The sequence below is a fragment of the Chroicocephalus ridibundus genome, chromosome 11 (assembly GCF_963924245.1).
Source record: "Chroicocephalus ridibundus chromosome 11, bChrRid1.1, whole genome shotgun sequence".
Classification (NCBI taxonomy): domain Eukaryota; kingdom Metazoa; phylum Chordata; class Aves; order Charadriiformes; family Laridae; genus Chroicocephalus; species Chroicocephalus ridibundus.
The window spans coordinates 2,066,729-2,080,317 of NC_086294.1; the positions used below are offsets into that span (position 1 = coordinate 2,066,729).

The following is a 13,589-nucleotide window of genomic DNA, read 5'->3' on the forward strand; positions in this document are numbered from 1 at the left end:
ACCAAAGTAAAGATGCAAGAATTAGATGAATGCGTTACTAGTAAGCATCAATCTGTTACACCGTGGTTTCTGAAAAAAACCAAAGTGCCTCCCGCTGGTGTTGCTGAGCCTGATATCTCAGGTTCCGCGCGGCGTGGTCGGTGTTTATATCACGTTTTGTATAGAAGAGCCTGTTATGTTTTTCTGTCCTCGTTCAAGTGATTCAAGCATGCCTGCTACAAAGATTCCTGAGGGGGACCGTGATTTTGGAGGAATGGGACGAAACTCGTAATAATCTACAAGTCATATTACGAAACAATATTTTACTTCCCACATATCGCCAATAGCAAGTCATTTTTCCTGTGCGGTAGAAATAACATGTATCGTTAAAGAAAAGGAGGGTACAGAGAAAAGGCAATGCCGGAAATCCCCGCTCTTCCTTCGAGGGAGGATCTTCCTTCTTGCTTTTTTCAATTGGTTGGGATGTGGGGAATTAATCTAGCTGTATGACGCCCTTTTGATTTCGAGAAAGGGTGAAAAAAGAGTAATTCAAGCGGGACTGCTACAAAAAGCTTTAAAATTCATGACGGAGATTGTGATTTCGGACTATTGGGATATGGATGGCAGTATTTTGCACGTTATGTTGAGAAAGATTAACAGATATATCACCGTTACAAAACTTGTTTCCAGTGCGGTAGAAAAAAAAACAAAACCAAAACAAACACAAAACCGGAAGGCGTTTTATTAGTTTCTGCGCGTCGTGATCTCCTCAAGGATGAAAGAAGAGATGCTCTGGAGAAAAGGCATCGGAGAAGATCCCCGGTGACCGGAAAGCGATGAGTCCGTGTCGAGTGTCCCGCCGCCCCTAGCTGCCCGTGGGAAACGGCGGCGGGCAGCGCTGGGCAGTGTTGGGTGGCTGCAGTGCCGGGAGGAGGCTGCGGGCGCCGCTGTTGACCGAGGAGGAGCGAGAGGAAGTCCGGAGCGGTGCAGGCAGCCCCGCCCGCTGCAGCCAGGCTCCCTCGCTCGCTGTCTGTCTGGGAGCGTCCGGGTAGTGCGGAGCCGTGGTGCAGCGAGGTGGAGGGTCCGGCGGCAGTATCCTGGAGCAGCGAGACGGGAACGGAGTCGGATCGGGAGGCGGAAAAGGAGGCGGAACGCCGGGCGGCGGTCTTACGGTGCTGGCGGTGCCACGTCGGAGATGTTTGCGGCGGGGAGGCAATGGGTTCGGCGGGCTCGAGCCCTGATGTGCTGCGTCATGGTGGCAGCGTGGGAGGTGGCGTGGGGCCAGCTGCGCTACTCGGTTCCCGAGGAGATGCCGAAGGGCTCGTTCGTGGGCGACGTGGCCAAAGACCTGGCGCTGGACCTGCCGATGCTCCAAGACCGCGGCGTCCGCCTAGTTTCCGAAGGTAAGACGCAGTATTTCGCCCTGCACGGGAAGTCGGGACATTTAGTGACTGTGGAGAGGATAGACAGAGAGCAGCTGTGCCGGCTACTGGAGAAATGCGTGCTGCGCTGTGAGGTGATAATAGAGGGAGAAATGAAGGTTCATGGAATTGAAGTGGAAATCACGGACATTAACGACAACGCCCCCAGCTTCCTAGAGAAAGAAACAGAGTTGATAATGAGCGAGATGACAGCCCCGGGCTCTCGGTTTCCCCTGTCCGAGGCTCACGACCCGGACGTGGGACGGAATTCCCTGCAGAGGTACGAGCTGAGCGGTGACGAGCACTTCTCGCTGTCCATGCAGACGGGTCCCGGCGGGGACCAGCGTCCCGAGCTGGTGCTGGCGAAGGCGCTGGACCGGGAGGAGGCGGCCTTTCACGAGCTGGTGCTGAGGGCGAGCGACGGCGGCGAGCCGTCGCGGACGGGCACGGCGCGGATCCGCGTGGCGGTGCTGGACGCCAACGACAACGCTCCCGCGTTCAGCCAGGCGGAGTACACGGTGCGTGTGGCGGAGGACGTGCCCGTGGGCTCCGTCCTGCTCACCGTCACGGCCACCGACGCCGACGAAGGGATATACGGCGACGTGAAATACTCGTTGAAGAAAGTGACGGACGTGGGATCCCAGATTTTCCATCTGGATTTAGAGACGGGAGCGATCACGCTGATAAGAAGCCTGGACTTCGAGGAAGGCGATTCATACGAACTGGAGGTACAGGCAAGAGACGGTGGGGGCCTTTTTGACACTGCAAAAGTCATAATCACGGTGACAGACGTGAATGACAATATGCCTGAGATTTCGGTGCGGTCGGCGCTGAGCGAGATCTCTGAGGACGCCCCGCCGGGGACGGTGGTGGCCCTGCTGCACGTGCAGGACCGCGACTCGGGCCCCAACGGCCAGGTGCGGTGCAGCATCGCCGAGAGCCTCCCGTTCCGTCTGGAGAAGACTTTTGAGGACTACTACCGCGTGGTAACAGCGCGGGAGCTGGACCGTGAGGCGGTGTCAGAGTACAACGTGACGGTGCGGGCGTCGGACGGCGGTTCGCCGTCGCTGTGGAGCAGCGCGGTGCTGTCGCTGCGGGTGCTGGACGTGAACGACAACGCGCCGGTGTTCGCGGAGGCGCGGTACAGCGCGCGGGTGGCCGAGAACAACGCGGCGGGCGCGCTGGTGCTGACGGTGCGGGCGGCGGACGCGGACTGGGGTCAGAACGCGCGCGTGCGGTACCGGCTGTGGGAGGGGCGCGTGCGGGGCGCGCCGCTGTCGTCGTACGTGTCGGTGCACGCGGAGACGGGCGCGCTGTACGCGCTGCGCTCCTTCGACTACGAGGAGGTGCGCGAGGTGGGGCTGTGGGTGCGGGCGGAGGACGGCGGCGCGCCGTCGCTGAGCAGCAACGTGTCGGTGCGCCTGGTGATCGTGGACGAGAACGACAACGCGCCGCAGGTGCTGTACCCGCCGCCGGCGTCGGGCGCGGGCTGGGCGGGCGTGGAGCTGGCGCCGCGGTCGGCGGAGCCCGGGGCGCTGGTGGCCAAGGTGGTGGCGGTGGACGCGGACGCGGGGCAGAACGCGTGGCTGTCGTACGAGCTGGCGAAGGCGACGGAGCCGGCGCTGTTCCGCGTGGGGCTGCACAGCGGCGAGGTGCGCACGGCGCGGGTGCCGCTGTCCCGCGACGCGGCGCGGCAGAGCCTGGTGGTGGTGGTGAAGGACCACGGGCGTCCGGCGCTGTCGGCCACGGCCACGCTGACGGTGGTGCTGGCCGAGAGCGTGGGCGAGCTGCTGTCGGAGCTGGGCAGCGCGGCGGCGGCGGCGGCGGCGGGCGAGCCGTCCGTCAGCCTGACGCGCTGGCTGGTGCTGGCCGTGGCGGCCGTGTCCTGCCTCTTCCTCGCCTTCCTGCTGCTGCTGCTGGCGCTGCGCCTGCGGCGCTGGCGCCGCTCGCAGCTGCTGGCGGCGGGCAGCGGCGCCTTGCGCGGCGTCCCGGCCTCGCACTTCGTGGGCATCGACGGCGTCCGCGCCTTCCTGCACTCCTACTCGCACGAGGTGTCGCTCACCGCCGACTCGCGCAAGAGCCAGCTCCGCTTCTCGGGCGGCAGCTGCTGCGACACCCTCCCGGCGCGCCCGCCGCCCGACGAGCCCGCGCCGCTGCTCGCCGAGGACGCCGACGGCGCCCGCCGCGCCGACCCCGCCGCTCCCCCGGTGAGTTCCTGTAGGATGAGGTTTCGTTATAAGGAAGGCAAAGCTTCGTTTCAGCAACACGCTGTGTGGTGGTGCCTCTTTCTCCGGGGAGGTGAACGTGGTCTCATTGCTCAGCGTTAGACTAGGTGTGTGAAGCAGCAGAGGTGGGGCTGCTGTTGGCTGGAGCTTCCTTGGAGTGAAACTTTGTGTTGTTATCGTGTGCCAGGTCGTTTCTCATTTTGTCCCCTGACATGTGTCGGTATTAGCTCTTCTGAACCTATATATGATCAGCAAATGGAAATGTTAGTTATTCAGGGTCAGCTATCTTCCCGATAGCAGCTGTGCTTGAGTAGGATGAGTGTGTTTTGTAAGGGACTGTTAATGGTCCCGTGTATAACTCAGCTGCTCATCGTTTCCACTCTTCTCAGCCTTTCTGTTTCCCCACGATAACGTAGTGAGCAACAAAATGTCTTTGTAATAGCCCAAGCTTTGATCTTTGTGCACGGAGTGGAAGAATGGGCCTGGATACAACTGGTTCCTTGTCGATGTCTCTCTGCATCTAATGAACATTAAAAAGAATCATAGAATTCGTGACTATTTGCTAAATTCTCTGGATGGCTGTGTGTGAAGGTCTACTCGATGGAGATGTGTTTTGCTGGTTAACTGTCTTTTAAAGTTGATTTATTGAAAAGTCTCTGGTTCTGTCTTGTCTGGACCAAGGATGCTATGTCAAGAACCATATGAGAGTGGGAGGGGAGAGATTCAATGTGTGGGGGAAGACATAAGAAGGGGATGCAGATGTTTGCTGACCCAGCCTCTCCTGGAAGACTGCTCCCCTTTTTACTCTTAGACTCCTGCTATTTCTTCTCTGAAGTGTCATGAGCAGACAATTCTATCTTCCTTCTTAGTATGGAGATGTGAAGGTATCTATTTGAAGTCCATGGAGTGCTCCTCATGAAAATGGAAATGTTTTGTGGCACCTGGCTCTTTTATGTCGTGTGCTTGCAAATTATAAGGGTCAAAGAACACCATGCAAGTTGTGAAGGGCTGCAGATGAGAGTGGTTTGAGATATGTTTTTTCCCTTCACTGTTCAATGTCCAGTGGTAGTATCATAAAATATGAGTTTCATCTTCCCAAAGAAATTTGGCTAGAGGACATGTGGTTTCAGCTGTCTTGGGAGCCCTGGGATGTTCTTCCTCTGGTTTTGCATGTTGTCGTCAATACTTACCTAACAATGAGTTATGTACTTATGACAAGTTCCATAACAGAAGCTTTGGGAAGAGCTAACTGTGTATTTGCTACCTTCTAAATAAGTGATTTAGGTGCCTTCTTTGAGTGCCATAATCTAGAAGTGTATGTTATGATCCTTTCCTTTCTGTGGGTGTTCACTTCTTGCCTTACGTGTTGTGATGATCTGAAGATGGGCCTGATAGTGTGTGGGAGATCACATCTGTTACATTTGTCAGACTGTCTTGTGCATGCCTTTCATGTTTACAGCTGTAGAGAGAGACATGTTTCCTTAAAATGTTAAGGAGAAATATATCTTCCTTCTTAGGATGGAGATGTGAAGATACCTGTGTGTAATCTATGGTATGATAGTGGTAAGTGTTGAAGAAAAATGGTTGGGGCAACTGGCCTCTTCATGTCATGTGCTTGCAAATTATAAGGGTCAAAGAACACCATGCAAGTTGTGAAGGGTTGGAGATGCGAGTCCTGGGAGCTGTGCATGAGGGGCTCTTGAAGGACACAAGAGATATATTTACTCCTTACCCCATTCAATAGTATCATGCAATGCGAGTTTCATCTTCCCAAAGAAATTTGGCTAGAGGACGTGTGATGCCAGGTCCATTGGGAGCCCTGGGAGATTCTTTGTTTGTGTTTGCAAGTTGTCGTTCTGTTGTTTGCAATTCTCAACTAGCAATGAATTATGAACTTACGACAAGTGCCATAATGGGAGGATTGGGAAGCGCCAACCATGTATTTTCTACCTACCATTATGTGAATTAGGTACCTACCATAAGTGCCATAATCTAGAAGAGGATGTTGTTATCCTTTCCTTTCTGCAGGTGTTCACTTCTTGCCTCGATCGTTGTGGTGATATAAAGGTGGGCCTTTCTATCTGGTAGGTAGTGTGTGGAAGAAACTGTGAGTGTTGTTTTGCAGCAAATATTTTCTTCCCTTGTCAAGCCTTCAGCCACCTGAAGAAGCCTAGGGTGACTTACCTTGAGAAAGAGGCCTATGATAAGTCTTTGCACTTATGGCTTCATATCTGTCTGCAGATGAGCACGCCATAGAGAAGAAAAAAATGATGAGAGCTGTTGACTTTTTCTTAAAATGAACTCTTGTACGATGCAGTCCAGAGGAAGACCTTAGGTTTGCACTTGTGCTTGAAACATCAGTGATTTGCAGGTGCTCAGGGGATTGATTTTCAACACCAGCAGTGAAGACTGAGAAAGAATGCCAGTGAGTTTGGCAAGACTTTATCTTTAATGGTCCCTTGCCTTCCTGATCTGATTTTGTTCAGCTCCTGGTTTCCTCTGTATGTAGGTTAAGTTTGAAGTAGTGGCATATCTTCGTTTAGCCAACATGTTGTGCGTTAGTGCCTCTTGCTTAGCCTTCCTTTTTTGTGGAAGGCAGGAGATGTGAGGTTATATTTGTGTTCTGGTTGTGTTAGGGAGAGGGGATGAAAGCATGACGTCAATAGAAGTGCCATCTCTGTGGAACAGTGCGTGTGATAAAGGATGGGAGGATGTTCCCCAGAAGTTGATTGTTAGATTTTCCCCAGTCTCTGTTGGATGAGTGCTCCTATTTAGTTCAGACATTTATCATCCATGTGCTTTACAATCCTTCTATTTCTTCACAGAATATTAGTTAGCAGAGAAATGTACTTTTTTTTTTTGGTGTGATCTTGGTGCGTTATTCTCTCATGAGATGTTTTTGCCAATTCTGACGGTCAGAAGAAAAGCTGCAGGTTGTGTAGGGTTGTAGAGAAGACTTGGGGAAGCTCTGTTGTTGGGGGAACCATAGAAGAACTGATGGTCATTTTCCCTGCCTGTCATAGTTAGTCTGTTGGGTATATGGTTGTGGTACTATGCAGTCTCAATTCCTTCGGATGAATATGTTTGGCCTAAGAGATATTATTGCACCTGATCAGTTCCTTTCTGTTCCAATACTATTTAATATAGTACACAGTATATATCTTATAGTATTTAATGTAGGAAAGAGCTATAGTCAGTGGCTCACTGTCGAGGTGGGCACCAGTAACTTCATGTGTTCCTCAAGGGTCCATACTGGGACCAATGCTATTTAATATATCTCAGTAATATCTTCCTCAATGAGTGTCATGGTTTCATCTGGGATGGATGTGACGTTCTTGCTAGCAGATGGTGTAGTGCTATGTTTTGGATTTGGGGTGGAAATAGTGTTGGTATAACAGTGATGTTCTCGGTTGTGCTAAGCAGTCAAGGCCTTTTTTTGCTACTTATACCACCCCCACCAGCGAATAGGCTGGGAGTGCACAAGAAGTTGGGTGGGGATACAGCCAGGACAGCTGACCCAGACTGACCAAAGGACTATTCCATACCTTGTGACGTCGTGCTCCGTATATAGAACTGGTGGAAGAAGAGAGAAGGGTGGGACTTTTGGAGTTATGGCATTTGTCTTCTCAAGTAGACATTACGTGTGATGGAGCCCTACTTTCCTGGAGATGTCTGAAGAGCTGCCTGCCTATAGGAAGTGGTGAATGAACCCCTTATGTTGCTTGCCTTGTGTGTGCGACATTTTCTTTACTTATTAAACTGTCTTTATCTCAGCCCATGAGTTTTCTCACTTTTCTCCTTCTGATTGTCTCCACCATCCCAAACAGGGAGTGAGCAAGAGTCTGTATGGTCTAAGCTGCTGGCTGTGGTTATCCCACAACAATGACATAGATGGTAGGAGTGAGTGATTGCCCAGCAAGTTTGCAGACAACACCTAGTTGAGTGGTACCATTGATTCACTGGAGGGAAGGGAAGCGATCCAGAGGGACCTGGGAGGCTGGCAGAGTGGGCCCATGTGAACATAATGAAGTTGAAGAAGGCCAGGTGCAAGCTCCTATACCTGGGTCAGGGCAATGCCCAGTTTCAATACAGACTGGGGGACTGAGAGTACCCTTGTGGAGCAGGACTTGAGGGTAGTGGTAGGTGACAAAAAGGACATGAGCTTGCAATGTGCACTTGATTTCCAGCGGCATTATTGCTCAGAGTTATAGTTGGTATGAGAGGCAGGTAAAGTGGAGTTAACTGTTGACTTGAGTTTCTTTAGAGTGGGTCTTTCTGTTTTATTATGCATTACTGTGTTACACGTTGTTCACTGACCCAGTGTCTCCTGGAGGAGAGAGAGTTCTTTTACTTTTAGAACCTTGATGTTTCTTTTCTAAAGTGCAGTCAACACACAAATCTATTTTCCTTCTTAGTACAGAGATGTCAAGATATGTACGTGAAGTCTGTGTCCTGGTGCTTGTGCAATTTATGGAAAAATGGTCTAGAAAGTTGGACATTTGAAGCCATGTGCTTGCCAAAACTCCATGGAAGTTGTGTGGGGTTGGAGAAGAGCAATGCAGATGTCTTCTTCCCATATGTTTGGTCGGAGATATTGGGAGCTCTGGGAGGTGCTTCCTGTGTGTTTGCATGTTGTCATCAGTTTTTAACTAACATTTTATTGAGGTACTTATGACAAATCCATAAGGGGGACATCGGAGGAGACAACTGTGTACTCATTTCTTACTAGACACCTTAATTATGTGCCTGCTCTAAGTGCCATAATGTAGAAGACTATTTTGTAATCCCTTCCTTTTTGCAGGTGTTTTCCAGGTCTTTGCTTGCTTGTTTTGGTGGGCTCAAGGTGAGCTGCCTTTTGAGATAATGTGTGGAAGATGCCATCTGTTACATTTGTCTGACTGTCCTGTAGGTGTCTTTCATGTTTACAGCTGCAAAGAGCTTTCACAGGCATGCTTCCATAAAGTGTTTCTGTAAGCAATGCTCTTGCTTGTCAAATACAGAAGCTGAGAAGTCAAATATTATCCATGGCAACTTTTCTTTGGGTGGAGTCCATCTGCAACTTAGGAAGATCAACAACCATGCAAGCTCTGAATGGTTTGAGAAGAGTCTCTGGGGTGTTGTGTGTGAGAAGGTACTGGTGGAGGGAACGCATGTGTTTTGTCAGTTCTCAGGGTTTCTTCCTGGCCTATGGAAAATAGGTCTCAAAGTGTCTTATTTCTGGATATCACATAGTTTGGACTGTATGAATGAATTCCAGTTTGATGACCCATTCTCTGTTAGATGACTGCTTGTCATCTGTTAGATGTCATCTTGTTAGATGACAGAAGGCTATGGGGAAACCTTATTATAACTTTTTAATATATAAAGAAGGTTTTAAAAAAAGATGGAGAAAGATTTTTACTAGGGCATGTTGTGACAGGAGAAGGGGCAATGGTTTTAAAGTGCAAGAGGGTAGATTTCAATTGGTCAAAAGGAAGAACTGGTTTATGATGAGAGTGTTGAGGCAGTGGAACAGGGAGCCCGGAGAAGTTGTGAATGCATCAGCACTGAAAGTGTCAAAGGACAGGTATAACAGTGCTTTGAGCAACCTGATCTAGTGAAGGATGTGCCTGACCATGGTAGAGGTGTGGACACTATAATCTTCAAATGAACAGAAAGCATTCTATGAAAGGTTTGACGTGGCTTTGCACTTTCCCATTTTCCAATTCTCATTCTGGAGACCACAAATAAAATAAAAAAGGAACTTTTGGTGAATCAGAAATAAAATACTAAATGTTGTTCTGCTGTCTTAAGATAGAGCTACACAACTTGATTTTAGGGTGATACTTTTCTCAGGGTGATTATTCTTCTCACTAAAATGAAAATCGACAGTGGGAAAAACGTCAGACACTTCCATGAGCAAAAGGAAGACATGCAGTGAAGATGGAAACCCTTTGCCAGCCCATCATGAAAGCATAGCGCTAAATTCTGATTCATTCTGTTTCGGATTGCTTATTGATTACTGAAACAACAATCCTTCCTTATGAAGAGTAGCTGAGTTGCTGTTTTTATTGCTCTGCCGTGACTATTTACTACCGACTATTCATTGTGGCTCAAGGAGATGACCTAAAAGTACTTGAGAGCGTAACTTTGTTTTAAAAGCCTTTGGAGTTCCAGCAAGGAAGCGACCCTGCGCTTCCTGAGTCTAAAAAAAAAAAAAAAAGACCGCAAAGCTGGGGGCAGCCACTGAACAGCGGCCAAAATATCGGGCCCCCGTGAGAGCGGGAATGGGCCGGCTGCGGTGTCGTGGCGGCGCCTCCGGGTGCCGCTGTTGGCCGACGCGGAGGGGCGCTGGAGCCGCAGCCGGAGCCGGAGCCACGGCAACGGCAGGAGAGAGAAGAGCGGCAAGCGCTAGTCAGAATGGCGGTGAGGCAGAGGCAGAGTGAGAGTCGGCGGCGAGCGTTCGGGCGAGCGGTGCTGCTGCCCGCTTTGCTGCTGGTGTTGTGCTGCCGGGCGGCGGCGGAGCGGATCCGGTACGCCATCCCCGAGGAGCTGGGCAGAGGCTCGCTGGTGGGGCCGCTGGCGCGGGACCTGGGGCTGAGCCCGGCGGAGCTGCCGGCACGCAAGCTGCGGGTGGCGTCTGCGGGTAACAGGCAGCTGAAATACTTCACGGTGAGCGGGGAGAGCGGGAACCTGTACGTGAGCGAGAGGCTGGACCGGGAGGAGATGTGCGGCGAGTCGGCGTCCTGCTCCGTCAGCTTTGAGGCGCTGGTGCAGAACCCGCTCAACGTTTTCCACGTCGAGGTGGCCATCCAGGACGTCAACGACAACGCGCCGCTCTTCCTACAAGACAATTTCCAGCTGGAGATCAACGAGTTCACTTCTCCTGGAGCTCGGTTCTACTTGGGCATGGCAGAAGACCCGGACGTGGGCAGCAACTCGTTACAGGGCTACGAGCTGGAGACCAACGGATACTTCGAGGTGGAGGTGAAGGAGAATCAGGACAGCAGCAAGTTCGCGGAGCTGGTGCTGCGCCGTGCGCTGGACCGGGAGAGCGAGCAGAGCCTGCGTCTGGTGCTGACGGCGGTGGACGGCGGCGATCCGCCCCGCAGCGGCACCGCCCAGCTCTGCATCAACGTCACGGACGCCAACGACAACCCACCCGTGTTCGCGCAGGACTGGTACGGCGCGAGCCTGCGCGAGGACGCTCAACCGGGCTCGACGGTGCTGAACGTCTCCGCCTCCGACGCCGACGCCGGCACCAACGCTCGCATCACCTACGGCTTCGGGAAAATGCCGGCCAAGGTGCTTCAGAAGTTCGTGGTGGAGGCGGAGAGCGGGACGATCAGGCTGCAGGAGGCGCTGGACTTCGAGGACACGCGGGCGTTCAGCCTGGCCGTGGAGGCGAGGGACGGGGGCGGTCTGGTGGCGCACTGCAAGGTGGAGGTGGAGGTGCTGGACGTGAACGACAACGCTCCCGAAATCACGGTGTTGTCGGTGTCGAGCCCTGTGCCCGAGGACGCTCCGGCCGGCACGGTCGTGGCCCTCCTGAACGTGAACGACGCGGACTCCGGGGAGAACGGTCAGGTGTGGTGCGAGCTGTCGGGCGAGGCGCCGCTGTCGATGGTGTCGTCGTCGGTGGGGTCGTACAAGGTGGTGACGGCGAGCGCGCTGGACCGCGAGCAGGCGTCCGAGCACCGAGTGACGGTGGTGGCCAGGGACCGGGGCAGCCCGTCGCTGTCGAGCCGCGCGTCGCTGGTGCTGGAGGTGTCGGACGTGAACGACAACGCGCCGGTGTTCGAGGAGGCGGCCTACAGCGCCTACGTGGCGGAGAACAACGCGGCGGGCGCGCCGGTGGTGCGCGTGCGCGCGCGGGACGCGGACGCGGGCGCCAACGGGCGCGTGAGCTACTGGCTGGCGGGCGGCAGCGCGGGCGCGGCGCCCTACGTGTCGGTGGAGGCGCGGAGCGGCGCGGTGTACGCGCAGCGCTCCTTCGACTACGAGCAGTGCCGCGAGTTCGCGGTGGCGGTGCGGGCGCAGGACGGCGGGGCGCCGTCGCGGAGCTCCACGGCCACGGTGCGCGTCTTCGTGCTGGACCGCAACGACAACGCGCCGCGGGTGCTCTGGCCGGCGTCGGGGTCGGGAGCGTCGGGGTCGGGAGCGTCGTCGTTGCCGGCGGCGTTCGAGGTGGTGCCGCGTTCGGCCGAGGCCGGCTACCTGGTGGGCAAGGTGGTGGCGGTGGACGCGGACGCGGGGCGCAACGCGTGGCTGTCGTACGAGCTGGTGCAGGCGTCGGAGCCGTCGCTGTTCCGCGTGGGGCTGCACAGCGGCGAGGTGCGGACGGCGCGGGCCGTGTCGGAGAGGGACGCGGCGAAGCAGCGTGTGGTGGCCGTGGTGAAGGACCACGGGCAGCCGGCGCTGTCGGCCACGGCCACGCTGCACGTGGTGCTGGCCGAGAGCTTGCAGGAGGCGCTGCCGGAGCTGAGCGAGCGGGCGGCGGGCGCCGACTCGCCGGCCGAGCTGCAGTTCTACCTGGTGCTGGCGCTGGCGCTGCTCTCCGCCCTCTTCCTGCTGAGCGTGGCGCTGGCCGTGCTGGCGCGGCTGCGCCGGGCCGGGCCGCCCGCCGTGCTGCGCTGCCTGGGCGCGCAGCGCTTCTCCGTGCCCGGCGCCGCCTTCCCGGCCGACTTCTGCGAGGGCACCTTGCCCTACTCCTACAACCTGTGCGTGGCGCCGGCCCGCGCCGTGGCCGAGGGCGCTTGGCTGCCGCCGCCGCTGCCCAGCGTGCCCGCGGAGGAGCTGCTCGGCGCGGAGCCCTGCGGGAAGCCGAGCCCGAGCAGCAGCGCCGGCGCGGGAGAGCTGCCCACCGACGCCCCGCAGGTGTGTAAGCCCTCTCGCTTTCGCTTTTTTCTTTGATTTGTGCTGAACTTCCGTGCCTGTTCCCCTGCGATTTCGGTGGGTGGTATGGCTGGGAAGGGCTGGTCCGTGTGTCTGTGAAGCAATAAAATACCGGTGTAACTGTCCGGGCAAGTGGGTGGTCACCGGTTCAGGTTCACGGGAGACTTTTTGTCTCCAACTTTTGTGCTGCCTAAAATCGTATGACTTAATAAGTCATACGAATCCTTACTGTGTGGAATGAGATCCACTGCTTCTGCATGATAGACTCGGAATTGACTCTTGTATTTGAAACTGTTTACTTTCAGTTTGATTTTTCCCGTAACGGTGTAGTTGGATCCGGTTGATAGCTAGACACAAACCCATTGGTTACTGCTTTTTTGGTATTGGACTCCCAGAGGAAACGTGCGTGTGTCTCCATGTATGAAGAGAGACAGATTGCTGCTGCTGCAGAAGTGATAGCAGTAGTGGGACAGGTTCGCGTTGTGTATCTGGGGAGCGTTGCTCCTTGTCTCCATGAGGGAAGGAACGGGGTATCCCCCTTCCACTCACATCAGGGATCAAGTATTGGCACTTCTTTGTTCCTCGGTGGTCTCAAGTTCAGGTTCATCTGAGAGGTTTAGACAACTTTCGTATGAGTTACTAACGGTGACCGCGTCAAACTAAGTATTCTGCAGGACGGAAAACTGTAGTGGATGCTTGGTGATTTTTCCTTGCCGTTCACTTTTTTTCTGAAGCGGCTGTACTTGGACCTGGTTGATAGCTGGATACAAAGCCAGTGGTTAATGCTCTTTCCCAAAGGAAAGGTGCATGTGGCTTCATGAATGGAGAAGTTACTGGTTGTTCCTCCCTCGCGAATGTTCTCCCTCTTCCGCTGTGTGCCCTCTCATCCTTTGGAGGAAGGCTGCTGCAGAAATGGCAGCATGAATGGGAGGGATGAATTTTGTCCAGGTATGATTTTTCAGAGTTCTTTATGCAGTTATTTCTCATCTGTCTTTCATACACAGGCGAAGATGTAGACCGAGATGTAAATAAATAAATAAATAAATAAATCGCGTTTAGCATGTCAGAACCCGTCTTGTTTTTCTCTCCT

General features: G+C 54.0%; 2 protein-coding genes across 4 annotated transcripts in view; both read left to right on the top strand.

The window, feature by feature from the left end:
• LOC134521748 (protocadherin gamma-A4-like) overlaps positions 1 to 13,589 on the top strand; it is a 140,365-nt gene that overhangs the window by 58,083 nt on the left and 68,693 nt on the right. The window contains exon 1 of one of the 3 annotated variants that reach the window (XM_063348590.1): positions 9,943 to 12,481. The exons of the other annotated variants lie outside the window; for them this stretch is intronic. Within the exon in view, the coding sequence (XP_063204660.1) occupies positions 10,025 to 12,481 (2,457 nt within the window). The 5' untranslated portion in view covers positions 9,943 to 10,024. Of the gene's footprint in view, positions 1 to 9,942; positions 12,482 to 13,589 lie in introns of those variants that run through there. 3 annotated transcript variants of the gene reach the window in all.
• Positions 886 to 4,122, top strand: LOC134521753 (protocadherin gamma-A2-like). The gene has a single exon (XM_063348610.1). It carries the CDS (start codon positions 1,175 to 1,177, stop codon positions 3,725 to 3,727), a length of 2,553 nt encoding a protein of 850 aa, XP_063204680.1. The 5' UTR covers positions 886 to 1,174; the 3' UTR covers positions 3,728 to 4,122.

Excerpts from the sequence above, each read along its gene's own strand:
- LOC134521753 (XM_063348610.1), top strand. The coding sequence starts at position 1,175 with ATGTTTGCGGCGGGGAGGCAATGGGTTCGGCGGGCTCGAGCCCTGATG.